General features: G+C 46.1%; 1 protein-coding gene across 16 annotated transcripts in view; it reads left to right on the forward strand.

Moving 5' to 3' along the window:
- NIPBL (NIPBL cohesin loading factor) overlaps nt 1–23122 on the forward strand; it is a 1722939-nt gene that overhangs the window by 947682 nt on the left and 752135 nt on the right. For all 16 annotated transcript variants that reach the window (XM_085631078.1, XM_085631072.1, XM_085631074.1 and 13 more), the window contains 2 exons: nt 4170–4305; nt 4396–4478. In XM_085631078.1, coding sequence (XP_085487204.1) covers nt 4170–4305; nt 4396–4478 — 219 coding nt within the window. The remainder of the gene's footprint in view (nt 1–4169; nt 4306–4395; nt 4479–23122) is intronic.

A 23122-nucleotide genomic window follows, 5' to 3' on the forward strand; every position in this document is an offset into this window, starting at 1 on the left:
AATATGAGCTTCCCTTCCTGGGACTAAATCTTGGGCTTTTGCTTTCTGTTCATCTGGGAGGTGTTGTTAAATGGGATGCTCATTTTCTGTTTTCAGTTTGGACACATATTAAATCAAGAGCTCTTTAGTAGCTTTATCTTCTGAGTCGGTGACCAGGAAGATTTTAACCATTTACAGACTTAGCCAGGATTAGAAATTCCATATGGAATGCCCATAAGTAGGTTTTAAACACTAACTCTTCATTCACCACATCTTTTTAATTTCTTTTTTTCATGGTGAGGCTTCGTCCCTCAGTCTTCTCTAAAGGGTGTAGTTTCAGTCGTATTGCTCAACTTGTTTGATTTCCAACAAGGCCAGTCACTGGTTTCTCTTCCTTTTTTTTTTTTTCTTGGGTGCGTTTTTTTCTTTTAGTTTGATCGTTCATTGATGTATGATTAATGGAATATTCCGTTAATGCAGGGGTCGTTCAACACTTTTAACTCATCGTCCTAAAGGTGGTCTTAAGGATGCGTACACCAAAAAGACCAAAACGTCAATAGCTTCATCTATTTCCTCAGTGATTGTTTTTACTTAAGGAAGTGATTTCTATGTTGATCAGGCTCATTTTCCATTTATGTATTTTGTTTTGAATTGATGTTCACATTAATGATTCAGAGGTATTAGTAATTGCGAATCATTTGTAAACCTTGGTCATTGTGTGTTGTTCTAGTCTTTTGTACCCTTTCTAGTTTTCATCATAAAAGTCTGTATTTTGAAAAATTCACACCCGTTTCAAGAGTATCTTTGACAGATTTATTGTGATAAAAATTAGCTAATTGAATTATTTATTGTTCAACTGTAGGTTACAGGTTGGAACTTTCTTGCATTGCTGTATGTATCAATTGTTGAACTAAGTGCACTGAAAGAAATCCCTTGTAGGCAGTTATCTGTTAGTAGAACAGAATTTTTATAACTACACTGTGTGGCTCTGTTTCGTTTGACCTACACTATATGATTAGTTCTGGTAAAACAAGCTGCTTAACACTCCTTGACTAAGCCTGAAGGCTGCTTTCCAGAGCTACCACTTAGAGAGCTTTCTATGGTTGTCTAAGACCTCTAAAATCACCATAAGGGTTGTCTGGATTAGTGATAGGTGCCTCACCTAAATAAATGTGCCCCATATACCAAGCTAGCCTCCTACAGTGCCTTTGATACCCATTGTACCTTTTACAAGGAGCTTACCTGGGGCCATGGATGTGCTAATTGTGGGTACAAAGGTGCAGTTTTGGGAAAGAACACAGACCCTGGGAACCTGATTGTCAGGGACCCAGGGTACATCGTCAGGTTGCATCACGTCAGGCAAAAAGTGTTGGGTAGCCATGCAAAAAGAGGCACTTTCCTACACATTCCAAGACTCAGAGCTGCCAGATGAGGCAATACTGGGTATTGAGCTGAAGGCTGTGCCCAGCCGTATCATAATGTTACTGGGGCATGTCCTAACAGTGGCAAGGCAGTTGATGGAGACTAAGTGGAAGAATCAAGATCCCACTTGGTGAGCCCTTGATACCATAAGTTTTGGTCCGGTCTACCTATTGAAAGAAAAATCACGTTCAACTGACTTAATCAGCGTAGGTTTTTTAAAGCATTTTACAACCTCCGATTAGACACCTCACATGTATGGAGAGCACAATGCTGATACTGACACAATCAGGGTGTCAGATCTATATTACTGAGGATTGGAAATTGGTGCTTGAATTAGGGCATAGTCTACATACAGGAATTTGGCACTCTAACAAACAATTAAGTTTATATGTCTGAAAGGGGTGTGTTCGGTGGAGGCATTAGGGATGTTTTTATAACGTGTTGCCATAATCTAATACTATGAAACCAGAATTGTAGCAAAATGCTGATTGCTGCAAATGTACTAAAGAAGCGTGCTTCATGGCTCTTCTCTTCTGATGATAACCACAATTAAATGTTTAAAAACGGTGTTCATAGATGAATTCGGATTTTAGTTGACCATACCTATTTGAGACCTTGTCCTAGGTGCCAAAGGGCACTTGCTGCTAAGATTGTCAATGAATTTTTCATGTAGATGTACTTCATATTAAAACATTTTATGCAATTTCTTTCTGATGGGTTGATCCTATTGGCAATCATGTCATGGCTCACCACAAATGTTTTTTCCAAGTGGTCATTGGTGTAATACTGGCAACATTTTCTATTCAGTCAGGTTGAATTTGTGATCATAATTAGTAATTATAGAAGAGCTTGGAGATCCCTGACCTAAACAAAGGCGATCGAGAGTAAAAGTTCTTCACCTGGAAACTGAACACTTAAGGATGTGGTTGCGTGCAAGATCTCCTACGTTCCATGTTTCAGCTGTTATAAACACATGCTCACAGCAGTATCTTTCAACAGAATCATAAGTAGATCTTAAACAAATTACTACAAATTGTCTTTGTGGTTAGGGTTTCCCAGAAATACCTCTGTGGCGTGTCATAAAGCAAAAAGCTTTCCAACTTTCTATCTAGCTATCATGAACCAGGGGGTAGTGGCCAGTGTCCATTGGATTAATCGATCAGAGAACCGTAACCTTGTAAACTCAGTCCTTTGGTGTAAAATGTTCAAGTAGCTAATGCCATCCCAGTCACATTACGGAAAACATACTGACAAGATTAATTGAATTAACAAGTGCGTAGCAACCGGAATGTAATAAAGATATGTTTTGATCATGTATAATACGGAATGCCATTGCAAATATGAAAACGAAAGTATGGAAATAGAGGTACTCTTGCAATCTGAATGAAAAATGTGTCAAACTGTATGTGAAATGTTAAAATTCAATAAACAGATTTAAACAAAAAAATAAATTAGCTGGTATTTTCTAAGCTGCAACCTAGAGATCTGTACATTCATTCACATGACTTTGTTGTTTGAATTTGGAATCTGCAGCAGAATGGCAAGTGGGTTAAACGGCTTTGAGAAATGTATTAGATGTTTCTCCTTTTTAACTTCAAATTGCTTTTCTACTGCTGTTTTGATATATATAATGCTTGCAACTCAATTTAAGTGTTTGAATAACAATAAAGATCCCACGATGGAGATCGAAAGTTCCTTGTAATCATAACTTTCCATTTTGTGTATGTTCTTCGTACTCCCTAATATCCTGCCTCCCTCTGTTGGCAACTGAACAAAGCTTTAAAGTAAGGATCCTTAATACCTGTCAAAACGAAATGAAGCAACTTCCACGTCAAGGCATGAGACTTGGAAACTACTTTTAACTTCAAAGATGCAGTTTCACATTTCCGCCCATAGAGCTGCAACTTCCTTCCTCCATTTCCTCATTTTCTTTGCCTTCTACTTTATTAGTAGGGCATCAAAGGTACCCTTCTGCTTTAGAGCATTTCCTACCAACTGGCTATCTTTAAAAAGGAAAAGCAAACTAAATTTACCAAGTTAACCTTTGAGAATAAACAATTCATTTGTAACATCCATGCATAGAAAGGCTTGAGTATACATTGACTACCCATCTTAAAAGTGAAGAGATACGTTTGCTACTCTATTCTGTAAGTATTTCCCTCTATTTCATTAACATTATGCCCTCTCCCCCTTTGCTGACAGTCAAACTGTCTGGATGACATCCCTCTTCATAATGACATTGTGCATGTGTAGCTGCTAGAAATATTAAATCAGCAGTTGCATTTCGCACATGTTAACGCTTAAGGATAGGAGTACCATTCACTGCTATGCTAGTCTTTATAATTTTCTTGTTGAAGTTCTGCTTTTAGTCAATGCACTTTTTCAGCCATTGATTTGTTGACATTTTATTGACTGTTTTAATAATTCAAAACATCTTGCCTTGGGTATGTAATTTTGACCAAAACAAGTTATGAATTTGTTCTGCAATTTTTCACATGTACAGAGATGTCGGGAATTGGGGTTACAAAATTAGTAACTTCCTGTTTTTCTGTAATAGTCTTGGGGCAAAATCTCTGGTCTACAAAAAAACCCTGAATATATACAGTTTTGTCCATGCATTTCTAATCTTATATGGGAATTTTGTCATGCGACTTTATGATCTACACCTAAAGGTCCGGGATGTAATGAATTTTGACTAGATATAGAACTCTTTCTGAACATTTTTGCTTAACAGTCAACTAAGTGTTTTTTTTGTGAATCGTTTTTAGGTTAAACAGCAGCGATACTGATGGGGAAGCCATGTACATTCAGATGGTGACTGCTCTTGTTCTACAACTAATTCAGTGTGTTGTGCGCCTGCCATCCGATAAAGATACAGCTACTGAAGAGGAGACAAACAAAAAGGCAAGTTTAGTTTCTAAAACCTCTTTTTGGTATTTCTCATTTATGGACTTAGTAATCTTTTTCTTCTTTTTTTTGTTTTTTTTTGTTTAGGTTGACCATGACATCCTAATTACCAACTCGTATGAAACAGCCATGAGAACAGCTCAGAATTTCCTTTCAATATTTTTAAAAAAGTATGTGTGTATATCAAAGAAACATATGTATTTATTTATGTCAGTCTTTTATAGTGATAACCTAATAGTAATGCGGTTTTCTATCGTCTCATTTCAATTGTCAGGCACTTACATTTATGTGCATTCTGGTGTTGGGATGCAACCGCCCCTAGCAGATTGTTAAATCTGTGTTTTGCAGCATATTGATGTAGATCATATAATGAGCACTTTTCTTTATTTAGTGTATTTATTGTTCAAAATATTACAAGTTGTTTACTTCAATGTTGAACTTTGGATTTTGAGATGACTTGTCGTTTTGTAATTTAAACCTATAAAGCCATGTAGACTGTATCTTTAATTACATTTTTCTGCCAAAGGACTCAGCACTAAAGTTAGGTGAGCTATTTTCGCAACTACATGGTAACCGGAGAAACTTATGTTCATAGCATGTGTGGCAGTAGATACACATGCTGTGCATACTCCTGCCAGCATGTGTTGGGCTCAGAGGATTGCAACTCCTTTTTCTTAGAAGAAGTCTTTCGAGTCAAGAGGTCTTGATCCTCCTCTGGTCTGGGTGCGCATGTCACCAACACAGTTGTTAGATTGTTTTTCTCCATCATTGGGATTGGATGCGTGTTGCTCCCGGTCTTTTTTTTTTTTTTTTTTTAATTCTGTTTATTAAACTTAAAACAGTTGTCATGCGGTACAAATACATGTTTCAGACATTTCCATAACAGCTTTCCTGTACAGGCATCTGTATATTCTTTCTTTATGACTTTTATATTTACAGAACATGCATTGCGTTTTCCCCCGTAACATGATCGTCAACGGATGGGATAGATGGGGGTTCGCACAGTCCTCCCCGATATACATTCCATTTAGTCCAAATTGCTATCCATTTCTTCGGGCACCCCCTAGCTACATAGACCGTTTTCTCTCTCACCATACACCAGTCCATATCCTCTTTCCATTTCTTCATTGTCGGTGGTGTAGCGGCCCCCCATAACTGCGCTATATTGCGCTTGGCAATCATCTGTCCAAGTGTGGCCCACAACCTCCCTTTCACATTTAAGTCTGTGGGCTCCCAAATGTTCACCAGGCATCTCTTAGCTTCGGGCAGCAAAGGCACCCCCCAAACCGCACTCCTACATTTCAGGATTTTCTGCCAATATTTTGAATTTGTGGGCACTCCCAGAGAACGTGTAGGAACGCACCCTCCATCCCACATCCCCTCCTGCATAACCCATCCCCGCTCCTGCCCATGCGTTGCAGTTGTTTCCCTGACAGGTAAACCCTGTGTAGAATCTTCAATTGTACTAATTTCAGTTTTGCCGATATGGCAACTTCTTTTGGTGAGGAAAGTGCTTCTTGCCATTCTTCATCATCAATTTTCAGACCATCCCGTACCCATTTCTCTCTAAGTGCCGTAAGGGGATCAGGAGTATGGTGGATAAGCTTTTTATATGTTAGGGATATGCATTTTTCTGGTAAGTGCCCATCAAGCAATCTGTCCTCGAGTGGGGATGATTCAGGCAGCTCCGTTCCAGTAGAAATGTTGGCCTGTAAAGAGTGCTTGATCTGTATGTATCGAAAGTACTCTGATTCAGCCATATCATGTTTGTTGTAGTGCAGCGAACGTCTCCACTCCATTCCGCCCCCAAAGGTCCCGTATATGCGAAATACCTATAAGGTCCCATTTATCAAACTCTTTCGTTCGCCCCAGAGTTCCCAACCGTTCTGAATCTCATAGGGGGGTGGCCATCGTGAGCTTATTGGCCCACCCCAGAGCTCTGTTGGCAATGTGCCACACCTGAACAGCGTGTTTCGTGGGACCTGTGAGTACGAATCTTACTGGTCTAGAGTAAAGCGCTCTTGTGAAGTCGCCACCAGGCAGTAACCACCTATCCATGCCGTATGCTGGGTCATCCCCATTTCCGTATTGACATTGGTTAATTGCCGCTAGTTGCGCCGCCCAATAGTATTTTCTGATGTCTGGCAGGGCAATACCTCCATCATACCATCCGAGCGTGAGCCTACCGAGTGCTATACGTGGTCTGCCATCCCACAGTAGATCTCTCTGCAAGGACTCAACCTCCTTAAAGAACGTATGTGGCACCATGTCTGGGTAGTTCTGGAGTGCATACAGGAATCTAGGCAATGCCATCATTTTGAACAATGCCGCTCTCCCAAGTAGGGACAGGGGCAGCTTCTTCCAGACCTCTACATCCCTTCGAAGCCTCTGCAGGGGAGGCGCGAGATTTCGCTCATACCTAGTCCTGGCATTGGCGGTGATGAATATGCCAAGATATTTAAAGCCCTCCGTCGCTACCTGTATCGTGCAATTTCTGGGAAGGGAGGGGGCGCTACCGTGGAGAACATAGAGTGTCGACTTGCTCCAGTTTATTCGGAAACCCGAATTTCGTCCGAAACTGGCAAAAATATCTAGCACCACTCTCAGTGAACGCGCAGGGGAGGAAAGATATAGGAGGATATCGTCCGCATACAACGAAATCCTATCCTCCCAACCCTCGGTCCATCGAAGTCTAAGGATAGAGACATCATTTCGTATCCACGCTGCGAGTGGTTCAAGCGAGAGGGCGAACAATAGCGGCGACAAGGGACAGCCCTGCCTGGTGCCTCTACCCAGTGTGAACACCTCCGACAGCTTATTGTTAAGTCACCTGTGCTAGCGGTTCTGCATATAAAAGCAGTACCTACCCTATAAAGTTGGGGCCGAAGCCCATCTTTTTAAGCACGGCAAAGAGGTACGCCCATTCATGGGTGTCGAAGGCCATGGTTGCGTCCAGCGATACCACAATTGCATCCTCCTGGATTCCGGGGCAACGCCCCAGCACTCCATGAATGCGCCGCAGATTGAGGGCCGTATTTCGATGTGGTATGAACCCCGATTGGTCAGGGTGTACTAGCTTAGTTATGACAAGCCGGAGTCTATTCGCTAACAGTTTGACCAGTATCTTGGGTTCTGCATTGATGAGGGATATTGGTCTGTACGATGTGCATTCGTCTCTAGGTTTTCTGGGTTTGGGAATGGTGACCAGCGTCGCTATGCGCTGATCTCTGGGCAGTTTACCTATTTCCTTACTGTCAGCATACATGGCCTTCAAATGGGGCACTATCTTATCAGGCTTGAGCTTGTACAGCTCAATTGGGAGGCCGTTGGGCCCTAGCGCTTTGCCCACCTTAAGATCCCCTATTGCCTTGACTAATTCATCCGTAGTGAGGTCTTCCTCCATCTGCTCACGGTTTTGATCAGAGAGGGTGGGAAGCTTAATGTCTGCTAGAAATTCCAAGGAGTCTCTCTCTGTGAACTCCGAGTCTCTCCGGTACACCCTCTCAAAGTGTGTAGTGAATTCTCTTGCTATGTCGTGGGGTTCAGTGAGGACGACACCCGATGTGCTTATTAGGTTGCTCCCGGTCTTGATGAGTTTATCAGCTTCCGTCATGGCCTCAGAGTCTGCTGCATTCCATCTTGTTGGTGGAAGACTCTTCAACCCACTTCTTCCTTCTTACTGCGTCTACTAGTCATTAAGAGACCGGGCAACTTGGCCCGTAATGCCTTTAGGACCACTGCATGCTCCAAGACTCCCTTTGTAGAATAAAGATGCACTTGAGGTAATGGAACAGGTGCTCTTCAGAAGATGCTCACAGTGCCATTCTAAATACCCCTGGGTCGATCTCTATGTAATCTTCACCTATTGCCAGAGCATGACGATAGCTAGTGGCACTCCTGCTTGGCATTCCGCAGCAAGAAAACTCAGCGTGAGTGACGAGACAGATGGTGAATCCAAAGCAGAATGTGGAATTCCTCCTCGGACACTCAAGACATCTTTTGTGAGGTTGGCTTGCTTGGCACCAAAGAAAAGGAATTTGGTGAGTCACCTGATCTCCTAGCACGCCAACCCACTCCTGAGATCATTAACTCTGATGTCTTGTAGCCAGAAGAGGAAGAACATCTGGGAGAAAAGGAGGACCCCTCCATTCACCTCAATCTGCTCTGGGCCTTGTTTGACAACCATACCTTGCATGAGTACTGTGGATACTAAAGATTCTCGCAAACTATAAATTGCAGCATGTTGGATCTGAGCACCGCTACTCGGAGGGGATGGGTTTCAAGCTCTGTGCCTAAGCCACCACCGCCTTCAGGTGCTCCACCACCTTCGAGCCCTGATCGAGACTAAAGTAAGGCCATTGAGCCGAGGAAGGATCCTTCCAGATGCCTCAACCCTCTGCAAGCCTCAAGTCAGAGGACGTCAGTCACTTTATAGCCCGCCAACCATCGAGGCTGAAAGCACCATCTGCCCTGAAGCCCTTCCCTCACGAGATCAAATAGAGCACTAATCTTGACAAGCTACAGCAGGAGCTGGGCAAGAGACCAAGGAGTATCATCCAGCCACGCACAGGCAAGATCTCTGCCTCAGAAAAGACCCTTCCAAAGAAATACAGGATTGTTTTTGAAGAAGTCCCGCCATGGCTACCTCTGCGCCGTCTTTGCCCTCAAAAAGGCAGACGGACGAAGCTTTTGTTTCTCCATCTCTCACCCCTGTTTCATCAGCACCCCCACCTCCATCACCACCACCTCCCTCCCCTATGACTTCCTCGCAGGGGTCACCGAAGTCTTACTCAGATACGAGCAGTCCTAGCCCCTATTCCTTGTCTGAAGACTTTGCCCCTTGGCCCCTCTGATGAAGCTTGGGAGAATTATGACATAGACCTTCAGACAGACCTAGATCTAAAACCTGGCCTCACCGCCTGATGAAACCGCAGCATTATTGAACGCATTAATTCCTACCATAAGATGGTCCTCTACGTCACCCCTGAGGGTAACTATTTGTTGGTGGAATCGCTTTAAAAGAGCGCTCAGTCCAATTTCTCCCTATGCTCGAGGGCATGGAAAATTGCACCTGAGATTTTCAAGTACCCAGTTCAATCCTTGGTAGTCACTCCCCGCATAGAAAAAAAAGGTATAAGCCAGCGCCCTCTGATCTGCTCTACTTCACGGGTCATGTCCCACCAGACTCCCTGGTTGTCATCGCTGCTAGGCTTATCACCAACTCCTCTTCTAGTATGATCGAGTTCACTGTGACGAGATGGAGGGGCTCTAACAGCACCTCCATGATCAATACTGTATAGTAGGGGGAAGAACTTGGTAAAGAAGTGAGTCGTGTCCAAAGCTACTATCAGTTGTACCTCGAATTCGGCATAAACAGCAGCCAGAGAAGTGAATACCGCAATCATCCTTCAATGCCACGCCTGATTCCGTGTGTCTGGCTTCAGGCCAGAGGTGTAATAGCAATGTGTCAACTTGCCACTCGACTGGGAGCACCTGCTAAAAATTCAGGTTTACACCATGCTTGAGAAAATTAAGGACACTGAGACCGCTAGGTCCTGTCTAGCATGGAATTCTTTTGGGAGCAACAGTCTAGAATTAGGTGCAAGGCCACCTCCCCAGATTCAACCCAGTCCTACCAGTGGCATCAGGCTTATCACCAACAGGGTGGTAGTGGCTTCTCGACTGGCTCCTTTAGGGGGAATAGTTCCAAAGGCCGAGAGAGACGTACTCACAGTGAGGAATTGTGTATTTTTAGATATCACCAAAAAACTGACTTACCTCGCATCCTCCCTGATCACACCACACCGGTATGGTGGAGACTTCAAGTTCTTCCCCCGCTTGGAGGAAATGACCAGTGTCATATCCATCATTGAGCACAGCTATTGCCCAGAGCTCATCTCAACCCCACTAAACATCCCACCTCACACTCACACCCTCAGGTCAGAACATCTCCATTCTGATAAAAGCTTCTAGCCGCAGATTACTTACTTTAGGATTATCTCCAGGCATCAGACTGGACAGGAGCAGTACCCCTGCCTGCTGGCAGATGATGGTGTTTGACTCCACGTGGCCTTGTCGGTGCCGGAAGTGACATGTACAGTGCTTATATAAGGCATCACCCCAGCGCGCAGACGTCGGTTCTTTTCTTTCCGCACCAGTCAGTGCAGATCCAAAAGGAGCTACTCTGTCATTTTTTAAATTATTTTTCGACTTTTTTTCAAAACTTTTTTTGTTTTTTTTAGACTTGTCTCCTGGTGTCGTAGGGATATCAATAAGGAAGGCTGGATTCAGGCCCTGTGGCACCTATCACTGGCAACTGTCTGGGACAGACCCATGCCTTGTCTGTTTCTGGTGTCTTGAACCTGACCACAACACCAAGTCCTGTGTCAGTTGTCACACAGTGCATCTCAAGGCCTTGAGGGAGTGATCTCTCAAGCTCCTTGCCACTCAACGTGCGACGGTGATCGGTCCCAGTTGAGAGGAAGGCCCCGGGATTGATCATTGAGCCATAGATGTTGGTTTCAGTTGAAGCCGTCCCACTCCACTCAGTTCCACAAGAAGAGCAAGACATCGAAGAGGGCTTTGACTTCGCCCTGTCCGTCGAAGTCATCCTTTGAGATGAGGGACTGTCATTACTCAAGACCTGTCTGTGGTTGAGCCTGCCCCTGGTCCGTCTCCTCACCTCCCTGAGTTACCTAGAGCCAGTGCAACCCCCGCCTAACTTCGAGAATTCAATGAGGCCATGTATCTCATATTTGGCTGACCCGTCCCCGCTGGAGTAACATCACGCCCTACAAGTTCGGGAGGGTCCCCTACTGGTTCCCTGCTGGCAGGTCTGCCCTCAGCGCCAGTTGGGCTCCTTAGTTCCTCAGATGGATCCGGACCGGTGCTGGTCGTGGCACCTCAACCTCTCCCGACGCTGGTCCCACTGTTGACCGTGCCGTCCCCATTCTTATCCCTGACTTTGAAACGAAGCCAGACGGGCATTGTCAGATGCCAATTCTGACACCGACACGGACAATTCCCTCCAGGCCGGAGCCTAAGCACTATTCCTATGGGCTAGAGCTTGGGAAGGGGCTACTGAACCCTGAAGATTACCTGCCCTAGACCCTTAAATGGACTGGTGTGGGAAATTGGCAGATGCCAGTGGACTGGACATCTATCCAAATACTGTATTGATCTCTCCTCCTACCGTGGCAACAGAGGAGGGAGCCACATTTGCTATGGTGGTGAGGAGGGTGGCAGAGGTCCTGGACCTTCAGATGACCACTATGGCAGTCAAGACTGACCTCTTGACAGAGGTGCTTAAACCAGGAGTCTACCCTTCAGAACCACTTCTGCCATTGTTAATGTTATGGGGAATTTATTAAGCGCGCAGTTACTCCTAGGAGTGTCCCGGCGCTGATTTGACCCCAACACAGAAAGCAGAATTAGCATATATTACCACTCTAGTATTGAAAAAGCCAAGTTTTCACGCCCTTACGAAACTTTAAGAGGTCGCATTCCTGTCGCAGCTTGAGAGGGAGGCTATTCCATAGTTTTGCTGCGCCCACCTGAAAGGAGCGACCACCCTTACGAGAAAGGAAAAATTTGGGCACATTTACTAGTTGTTGTGAGGCCGAACGTAATGTTCTGAGAGGTTTATAGAGCTGAATCTTATTTCTAAGATAAGGTGCTCCAATTCTATTAATGGCTTTAAACGTTAAGACCAGGGATTTAAAACATATCCTTTGTCTTACTGGCAGCCAATGTAAGGTGCTCAGGTGAGAAGACATATGGTCTCTCGGCCCAGCTGTCAGAACTGCCCTGGCCGCGGCATTTTGAACTATCTGCAAACGATTCAATAGGTAGTTTGGAAGACCTAGATACGTTTACATAGTCCAGTCTGGACATAATCAAAGCCTGGACCACAGTTTTCTTGTGTGCAATTGGGAGAAGAGGGAGGAAATTCCTCATAGTTTTTAGCAGTCCAAAGCATGTTCCAGCCATAGATTGGACCTGAGTTTTCATAGTCAGATCGGAATCAATTTTTATTCCTAAATTCTTTACTGTGCATGCCGGCTTCGCAGGGGGGGCGCAATTTATTGGCCACCATTGGCGCCATTCATTATCTGGGGTGTGTCCAAAGAAGATGATTTCAGATTTATCTGAATTACAAAGTAACTGGTTTTGGCTAAACCAGTTAAACACCTCAGTCAGGCAGATGTTAATTTTATTTCCATCGAACGTCTCCTTCTTTCCACACGTAAAAAGCAATTGTGTGTCGTCAGCATACGATATAATTTTTGCCCCATATTTTTCAGCCAGTGGGCCTAAGGGGGCCATATATATATTAAAAAGGGTGGGGCTCAACACCGTACCCTGTGGAACCCCTACATTTAGGGCTTGAATAGGACTAGAGAAAGGCGGTCCCAAATTGTCTGCTGACGATCACTTAAGGAGGTGTACCATCTGAGAACCGTGCCCCCGATATTACTCTCCTTCAACCTAAGAAGGAGCCTATCATGGGGCACGGTATCGAAGGCTGCTGATAAATCCAGTAATATCAGTACTGCTTTGCCTCCGATATCAAGTACATTTTTGATGGTTTCAACAACTTCTAACAGGGCAGTTTCAGTACTGAAATTCGTCCTGAAGCCTAATTTTCTTCGATAAAATCAGTCAGGGTTGTGTTGACATACTTCTCTACCACTTTAGAAAAAAACGGTAGTAGAGATATCGGCCTGTAGTTGCTGACTACTAGCGGATCTGCAGTAGGCTTTTTTAAAAGAGGGAGAATTTTTCCATGTTTCCAAGTTTCAGGCAGCCTTCCCTCGTACAACGACAAGTTTAATATTTTATTCACAGCAGGATTTATGACTTCGGCAATTGTTGCCAGTATTTTTGCTGGAATAGGGTCAGTGGGTGATCCCGACTTTAAGGCTAACATGATCTTTAAGGAGGTTTCCTTAGTCATAGGAGCAAACTCCAACAGAGTATTCCCACTAGAAACATTTATAGGAGAAGAGTTAGGCAAGCTACTAATCACATTCTGTCCGGAACTCCCAAACGAGTCTTGGATTTTTTGTTTTTTATTATAAAAGAATTGGGCCATTTCCTCAGCCCACATGGCCGTGGGAGAAAAAGGGCTTTTTGAGGCAAGGGGAACCGTGAAATCTTTTACAATTTAATGAGCAACTCACTGACATCCTGCTCGGGACCTGATCCAAGCCCCTCCACAGGGCCTCCTGTGAACAGAACAATTTCCAGTCATTGAGCACCCCACCCCACCCCCATGGACCCCCTCTTTTTTTTTTTCTCTCACCACCCCACCCTGGAGAGCTTGATGGTCCAAGCCTCCACTTCCAGAGTAAATCCTGATGCTTTTCTTATCACCTCAACAGAGAGGTGTAGGAAACTGACTATTTATGTGATAATGACAATGTAACGGCACACCATGCAGAAAATACCATTGACCCTTATTTGTTTACAGGGCTTAAATTAATTATCTTGAGTGCACTATTTGTGATGGTGTGGCCGAGCAATTTGGGCTTATCAGAGGGTAGTGCTAAGCGTTTGTCAATAAATAAGGCACGCTCAAGAAGAAACACAAGACCAGTCTATAAAAATAACAAAGATTTTTACATAATTTTTTGACACAAAGGTCATCCGAATCAGGTAAGTACTTTCGAAGCTATAGATTTGTGCAGTATTAAATAAATGCAGTCAACTAACAGTTTTGAGATATGAGCCTCGAACGTGGTAATGTTATCCTATGTGAGAAACATACAATGCATAGGTACACTTGTGAACGGTTTTGGAGGATACATATAGGGACTGCATGTGCTTAGGGGCCAAGGTCCAAGGAAACACCACCAGTTCAGGTTTACCTGACCTGGTGAAGTCCGGGTGCAGAGGTGCCGATTACGTTGGTAGCCTTGAGTGCTACGCGGTAAAGTCAATGGCAAAGGTACCGCTAAAAGAAAGGCTGCAAGTAGAGACAAGTCCGGCAGAACCCGATGGGGGGGCTCTGCTCTTGAAGGTCTCTGGCGCATAGGGACACAGCCGGTTTGTGTGAACCTGGGCAGGGGGCTCAGGTACAGGGGTGCTTTGGCCAGCAGGTCGCTGTGGTTGGAGGCTCTCCCTTGACTTTGGTGACCTGGTACTGGAGAGAAAACAGGATAGCAGGGATACTCTCGGTGTTGGCCTCTATGATCCTGAAGTCCCTCATCAGGTCGGTTTCGGCGTAGGTGGTGTCCTGGCTGGACACATAAGCCTTTGTTGCGGCAAATGCTCTAGTATCCAGGGTATTGGTGCTGGGCGTCTCCTGGAGGGCCTGGCGCCTCCAAACTCTGCAGACAGACTTGACCTCCTGGAGCAGCAAATACTTCTTCATGGTGAGCTGCGCCTTAAGTGGACCCGATGGCCTGCAAGTCAAGGTACAGGCCTAGTGGGAACAGTAGCTGCAGGGGGATAGCTATGGACAGTCCTGTACATGCTTGGGAGGATGCACAGATTTTGGCCGAGCATGGTCGATGCAATTGTCAATGTACCAGCAGCAAGGTAGGATTTGGTGCCAATTTATGGGTCCTCACTGTGACTGCTCTCTTCTGTCCTTCAGTTCCCATGTAGTCTAATCAGAGCTCCTAGTGTCAGGGGACCATCTAAATACTGAATTCAGGTGCATTAATGGGAGTTTAAGGTAGTAGTCAATGGGTTACTTACCCCTTATGACCACTTCCTGTGGAGAGTGTGGATAACTCTGATTCAGAGTTTCTAGTTTCACCAAAATCGAGATGGTGAAACCCTTCTTAAAGTATCTACTTCAGATGGCCCACCATACGGGTGTGCTGAGCCTGATTGTGCAACATGCATGCTGACTAGCCTATTTTCCCACCTGCTGTAGTGGCAAATGGGCCCCAGGGGAGGGGTTGGCATTCTCCAGGTCTGGAAGAAGACTGGGTCGTATATCAAAGGCGGCAGAGGCTTTGAAGCCTCTGGCCTTGATACGTTAAATCACTAGTCATCCTGTTGGAGGATGTTAAGCACCTCTGCCAGAGAAGGCATTGTTGCTGACCTCTGAGAGCATGGGCTCTCCTAGGCAGGGTGCCAAAAACCCACCCATCGGGGCAGGCTGGAAGAGTCAAGTCAATCAGCACACTAAATGACTGGTAGGTTTAGGGGGGTACCTCTGAGGTGCCCTCTGGGTACATGTCATAATAAATTCAACACGTGCATCAGTGTCGATTTATTCACAGGAGGTATTTGATACCAAACACCATTTTTCAGTGAAGCCATTATATAGCTGGATAATTGGTAATGACCAGTACCCAGTACATATGCTTAAGATGGCTTTCTGATCACTTGCAATGTTGTCGCAATGGAGCCAGACACCACAAGGGCATATCTGCTCATGCAGATGTGTCCTCACATATAATATAATGCACCCTGCCTTAGGGCTATAAGGCCTGCTGTAGGGGTGACTTATATATAGTATATGCAGTGTGTATGGGCATAGCACACATGGAGTGTGCCATGTTGTGTTACCAAATTGGTTTTCCCCGTTTCACGCATCCTGCAATGGCAGGCTGCATGCAGTTTTTGTTTTGGTCCCTATGGGTAGTATAATACATGCTGCACCCCATAGGGACCCTCTTTAGTACCCCTGCCCTGGGTACCAGAGCTACCATTTACTAGGGACTTACAGGGGTGCGAATGTCCTTGCCAATTGGGTTACAATTTGACCTTTACCTGTTTTAAGGGAAAGTGCACTGGCAGCCTAATTAGCAGTTACCCAGTGCACTTTGTCAAAATGCGTCAGTACTAGGGCAAAAAGTGGGGATGACCATGTCAAAAAGGGGCACTCTCCCACAATAGGGAATCCAAAAGGCTGGTCACCTTAGGTAAGAAAATGTTTTCTTCTGGCAGCCCCGCATTGTGATCTGGGAACACTGCATGCCTTTTGGGCTGTTACCCTATGGGTCAGGCTGCCAGAGTTCTGCCCAGTCCCCCACCCCTTCGGCAGCGACAAACTCCAAGCCTCCTTAGTTTGCCCTCCGACCGTCATGGGCAACCATTAGGCGGCAGGATACGCCATCACCTGCCACTCGAGGTCTATAACATCTGATTGCTGGGGTCTCCAGATTGTTCGAAGGGGCTACTCGCTCCCCTTCATGATTAGCCCTTCTTCCATGTCACCTACTTATGGCAGGCTAACGGAGGACCATCCCTCTTTACTCTGCCAGGAATTGGCAGCTTTCTTTTGGGCAAGGGAGCCATAGAGAGGGTGCTAGCATCAGAAGTGGGTTGCTGCTGCTATTTATGCTTTTTTCTGGTGCCCACAAAGGACTTAGGCCTTCCTCCTGTCTAGACCTGCACCCTCTCAATTTCTTCCTCAAGAAGGAAAAATTCAGGATGCTCAGTTCCTCTCTGCGCTGGAGACTGGATGGTGGTATTGAATTTGCAGGATGCATACTTCCACTTTCCCGCCCAGCCTGCCCACAGACATTACCTGCCGTTCATGATGGGCCACAAGCATTTTTATGCTCACTTTTGGCCTCACCAGAACCCCTTGGGTGTTCACCAAGGTTTAACTCACAAAAAAGAGGGGTAGGAGGATTAAATCCCGCTTCGACCTCCGTCTACAACTATGAAACAACTACATAGAAGAGGGACTGTGTACAAATTGAATGCTAAAAGTTGGAAGACTGGAGGAATCACACACCGGTATTAAAACTGCCCTCGCACACACATCTGTGTCATGCTTCATCATAGGGCTGCTAACACACCCCTGCGCCGACCTACGCTGGAGGTGGAGCAATAGGGAGGGGGGAGATAATACAACACAAAGTGGCAAACAACGTGGGGATCACAAGTGAAAATAGAAACAGAAATGGTGATTTTAAAACTGGCTCCAGGGAGTCCCTATTCTAGTTTTAATATTAGGTACCCTGTCCAGAATACAAAGTGGTCACACCTGGACCTGTGGATGGTGGTTTGGAAAACCTGTAATGAGTTACCAACCCCTCCACTCTGCGAAGGATGTCGACATGTGTCAGCCGAAGAAGTCAAATTGCCCAGCTTTCATCAGGACTTCACTACCGAATGACCCCAAAGGTACTCACCCTACCACCTATATTCAGGGATTTCCATAGAGACTAATTATTTCTCTGTCCTTTAGTGTTCTTTTAGACAAAGACTGGCAATGCTGGCAAGTCTTGGGGACAAGATCTTGAGGAAGAAAAAGTATACAGACTGAATAAGAGTCTGATTTGGCCTTCTTTTTTCCACAAGAAGGGCAAGAGTCAAATAGAGATGGCATTTCTGAGGTGAAAAAAAATGCAAAATTCTGGCAAAAAAAAAAGACAGCACCTTACTTCTAAAGTTGAAAAACATCTAAATAAGTAGAGGTTTTCCAAAAAATTGGAGAATATTTCTGACAAAAAGCCAGAAAAAGAAGAGCAGGGTCCTGAACTGAAGGAGCTGGAAAGAACAACTGACGTAACTGTCAACCCTGAGGCTTGCTTGATTGATTGGGGGGGAGGGGAGGGGAGGGGAGGGGAGGGAGGGAGGGAGGGAGGGAGGGAGGCAGACAGACTTACTTGATACATACATACACCACAATGTGCATGGTCTATGGTCCCAGAGAGCAAAGGCCCTCCACGAGGGGTCCAGAAACATGTCTGTGTGTGGCAGGCATCCTAATGCCAGTCAGTGCCCACACCAGAGCTGGTAGGTTTTCAAGGGCACCTCCGAGGTGCCCTCTGAGTTCATATTATAATCTCACACTGGCATCAGAGTGGATTTATTACAAGGATCTGTTTGGTTCACTCAAACCATCATGGTGCTGTGGAATTAGTCGTCAAGGTCCCAGCCAATGTACTCTCTATGGCTTCCCTGGGCCTTGCAATACTAGGGAATATACCCTAATACTGTAAGGGTATATCTGCTCATGCAGATATGGTCACGCCTGGTATATAGTGCACCCTGCCTTTTTGGCTGGTAAGGCCTGCTAGAGGGGTGAGTTACCTATATCTGAGGCAGTGCTAACTGGCATGGCACACAGTGTCATGCTGACTTGGTCATTTTTTTCACCCCACAGGGGCATGCCAGGATCAGTGGCATGGTCCTAGTGAGGGTGGGCACCAGGGGGCAATTTTCAGCCTCCAGTCCCAAGGTACATAGGGTACCACTTACAAGGGACTTACTGGGGGAGCAGAGGTACCAATTGTTGACATGTATTTAGGGAAAGAACACTGGTTCTGGGTACCTGAACAGCAGGTCCCCAGTAGTCTACAGTCAGTTGCATCAAAAGCCAGGCAAAAAGTTATGGAGTACTGCATCAGAATCCCATTTTCTCACATTGACAAAATCTGAGACCAATGGTTTGTAAAAATGTTACTTTACTAGAACCAAAGAACCTACTTGCAGGTAAATACAATTTTCAAATTGGCAATACTTTTCAATGCAGAAAATGAATACTTCATGCAAGACTTCAGATCAGCAGGCTAGGTACAGTTTATAGAAATACTTTGCATGGCAAGAAAAATGTACACTTGGTGCAATTTTTCAATCGAGCAATGTTATCCTATGGGAGGAAAACAAGAATGCAATTTCACAGGTAAGTTTGTTACTTACAAACTCAGTCTTCAGGGTTTTAGGTCGGCACAGGGCAGTGATCAAGTGAGCACCAAGACTGCACCACTAGCGGCACTGGTGCGGCTGGGTGCAGAGGTAAAATTCAGATTTGGGTGTCAAATGTTAACCAATGGAGATAGAGGGCACTCTAAGTCGTGCAACTCACAGGTAAGTAAAGCAGAGTTGGAGGTCAGCTTCTGGGGGTTGAGACGAGCACTGGGGGGGCATTGAGGCAGCACTAAACATACACCCTCAGCGGCACAGGGCGGCTAGGTGCAGAGTAACAACACAGCATCGGGCGCCAAATACAAATCAATGAGGGACGATTGTTTCAAACAAAGGCTGCAGGCTCGGACCAGAAAGCTGGACGAAGGAAACTACTGGCTGTGGAGGTAAGTTCGGACATTGAGGGTCACCGGGACACTGTTGGTTGTGCTCCCTAAGGCCTGGGCTTCCGGTGCAGGGGTGTCCTTTGATGTTGGAAAAGCCTCACCAGAGCTGGTATTCGGTAGGGGGGGACCTTTATGTTGAGGCTGCAGGCGGTGTCATGGAGTCCAGGAGAGCCAACAATTCTTGGGATCTGAATCGCAGGGGAACCTCGCTAGTACCGGTGTGCCACTTGGGCCGGAGGCGTCTGTTGCAGCGGTGGGTAGGGAAGCGGTGTTTTGTGGTTCTCCAGTTAGGAGGCTTTTCTTGGAGTTTCTTGTTGAATAGGGCCGCTATTCTCTGGAGTTCATATCATTGTCCAAGGCAGCTGTCTTCCAGAGGCTTATGGAGGTTGTAGGAAGAGTCATCGTTTTTTCGCAAGATCTTCGGGGGCTCCAGACAGGCCGGTGGGCTGGGGCCAAGTCAGTGTGTCTTCAGTCTTCTGATGAACGGCTTGGGGATGTGCTCTTCCTTTGTAGGTCATCAGGAACTGAGGATTACGGTTCAGGGGTGCCCCTAACTACTAGTATTAAGGGTGTTACAAAGGTCAGAAGGTCCAGCTCAAGAGCCAAGCCCTGTACAGGGTTTCCTGTGCACAGGACCATTGCCTCACTCTTAGGGACCCAGCCTTCCTTATCCACCATCCACCCATAAGAGCCTGGTGATCCAGGCCTTCAGCTACAAAATTAATCCTGCCATGTTCCCTACCCCACCACTGGAGAGGGAATCCAAGAGGCTGGATACCTCTGGAAAGAGGATCTTCTCTTCCACCTTCCTTGCACTGTGGTCAGTGAACACAGTTGGCTTATTGCGCTGCTATTCCCATATTGTATGGGACACAGTTGCGCAAGTGGTGCCGTGGTCTTGGAGGAGGCCTGAGCCATTCTCTCTCAAGCTGTTGCTGATGGGAGGTGTAGGAAGCTGGCTCTGTATATACTATACCAGAGTAAGGTATGGTGTGTCCAGAGTCCAGTGGATCCCTAGAGGCTTACAGTGTCTTAAGTAGATAATACTAAAAGCCCTATTTGGGCTGGTGTGGTCGAGCAGTTAGGCTTGTCAGAGGGCTGTTTAGCATTTGTTGTACACACTCTGGCGAATAAATGACGACACACACCCAATTACTAAATCCAAGACCAATTGTTTTGTGTAAAAAGTTATTAATTTATTTTATTTTAGAACCAAGAGGATCTCAGTTGCACGTAAGTAACAGTTTCAAGAATTGCAATACTTTTTAAATGCAGTAGGTTTTGTGTTGTAAAGGCAGAGAGATACTTTACAGGAGTATCAAAAATACTTTTGGCTTATCAAATAGCAAATTTAGCAGATGCAAGAGATGGACATTAAGTGAAATAGAACACAAAGCTGCACCAGCCATAAACCAGCAGTGGCACAGGGGCGGCTGGGTGCAGGGTGCAAATCAGCGATGGGCGCCCAATGCAAATTAAAGGGGATCTCAGTCGCACAAAGAGGCTGCAGGCTCGGTCCACGAGGCTGGATAAAGGTGAATAACAGCTGGGCAGGTAAGGTGAGGAGTTGATGGGAGCCTAGGCACTGTCACCTGGGCTCCCCAAAGTAGGAGGTTGAGGATGCAGGGGTGCTTTTTGGTGTCAGATTTTCTTTACTGGAGCTGATCTCGGTCAGGTGGAACCTTCATGAAGAAGCTGCAGGCATCTTCATGGAGTCCAGGAAAGGCCAGCCACTGATATAGACTAGGTCAGGGTCACTGGGGAGACTTCGCTGGACAGGTGAGCCACTCCAGATTCGTGCCATGGGCGTCTGGTGCAGAGTGGGCAGTAATCGTGGGTCCAGCAGGATCCAGTGTCCTTGTAGTTGGAGTCTTCTGGACAGGGCTGCTGTTCTCAGGAGATCTGGTCTTTGTTGAAGAGTGGGCAGTCTTCCTTGGGTTCCTGGAAGTTGCTGGCAACAGGACAACCACAGGGTCTTTAAGCTGGAAACAGGCCGGTAGGTGCTGGGGACAAGTCAGTTGCCGTCTTCAGGCTTTGCTGCGCGTCATCGTCTTCGTCCTTCGTAGGTTGCAGGAATCTGAAGATCAAGGTTCAGGGGTGCCTCTAAATACTGAATTTAAGGGCGTTGCAGGTACTGGCAGATGGTAGACAATGGGCTGCTTGCCTTTTAGAGTGACTAAACTCTTAGTATGTCCCCCTCCCTTTAGCAAGTGGGCATCCTTTAACCTAATTGGCTGAAATCATTCCATTCAAGATGGAGGATTATCTAAGGAGAGGGGGTCACCTCGGCGATCCAGGGCACCTTAGGGGTGTCCTGGTAGAGAGGGGCACACCTGTCCTGACTACTAATTGTCCAGCCTACCTTGCTGCTAAAAGTGGGGCTTGGTCAAGAGAACGTGCATCTCCACTAGCTGAAGAGACCCTGGCTAGCGTAACAAAGGGCAGGAAGCCTGTGAGGCTCACTACCCTAAATGCTGTTCCTGCTTTAGGGTAAGTAAGAAGCACTTTCACCCCAAGCAGGCTTTGTTTGTGACCCACAGGAGCACAAGGGCTCCCGCCACAGGGGGTCAGAAACATGTCTGTGTGTGGCAGGCTGGTGCAGATTAGTCAGCTGGACACAATGGAGTGGGTAGTTTTTCAGGGGCCATCTCCAAGATACCCTCTGAGTACATTTTGTAATAAATCCAGCACTGACATCAGTGGGTATATCATGCTGAAGAGTTTGACACCAAACTTCGTAGCATTCAGTAAAACCACCTTGGAGCTCTGCAGTTCGTAATGACAAACTCGCAGACCATGTACTCAATATGGCTTCACTGCACTTACAATGGAGTTAGACACTGTAGGGGCATATTGCTCATGCAGTGATATCCTCACCTGTAGTATAGTGCGCCCTGCCTCAAGGCTGTGAGGCCAACTAGAGGGGTGACTTACCTATCTCACAGGCAGTGTTTGTGGGCATGGCACATAGGAATATATGGCATGTCGATTCAAGTTTTTTCTGCCCCAAAACGCACGGTCTGCAATGGCAGTGTGTATGTGTTAGGTGAAGTGTCTCTGAGGGTGCCACAATATATGGTGCAGCCTTTAGAGACCTTCTCTGGTCGCCAGGCCCTTGGTACTAGGGTTACCTTTTATAAGGGACTTATAGGGGGGCCAGAGGTGTGCCAATTGTGGAATCCAAGGTACAGTTTTGGGAAAAGGACACAAGCATTGGGAACCTGATTAGCAGGGACCCAGTGCACATTCAGCCAAAGTGCATCAGGCAAAAAGTGTGGAGGAAGGTTAACCATTCAAAAAGGGGCACTTACCTACAGGAGGGATGCAGCGAAGTTCGCAATCAAATGCTGATTGGTTACGACCAACTTGTTGGACAGAGCCATTGCTTCCATGGTGGCGCTTCAACATTACGCCTGGCTAAGTACCACTGACTTTTCGGGGGTTATCCAGGAATCCCTTATGGGCATGCCCTAAGATGGCACTCTCCTTTTTGCCAACAAGTCTGGTTCAGCTCTTGAATGTCTTAAGGATAGTAGGGCTGCTGCTAGGTCATTGGCATTTATCATTGGCCAATGACAGCCGCATTCAGCTTTCTGTGACTTCGGGGATGGCTATCAACTCCCCCACCTCCTTCCAACCCACCAAGGCCAGCAGACACCTCAGCCCTTCCGTGGCCACGCCTCCCATAAATCTCGTGGGAACCAAGGCCAGAGGTCTAGAACCCCCACCCCCATCGCCCTCTCTGCAATTGCAGTCTCAAAGCTGCTATAATCGATATGCCCTCACTCCATCATGGGCATCCGGTT

This window comes from Triturus cristatus, chromosome 2_1, assembly GCF_964204655.1.
Source record: "Triturus cristatus chromosome 2_1, aTriCri1.1, whole genome shotgun sequence".
Taxonomy (NCBI): domain Eukaryota; kingdom Metazoa; phylum Chordata; class Amphibia; order Caudata; family Salamandridae; genus Triturus; species Triturus cristatus.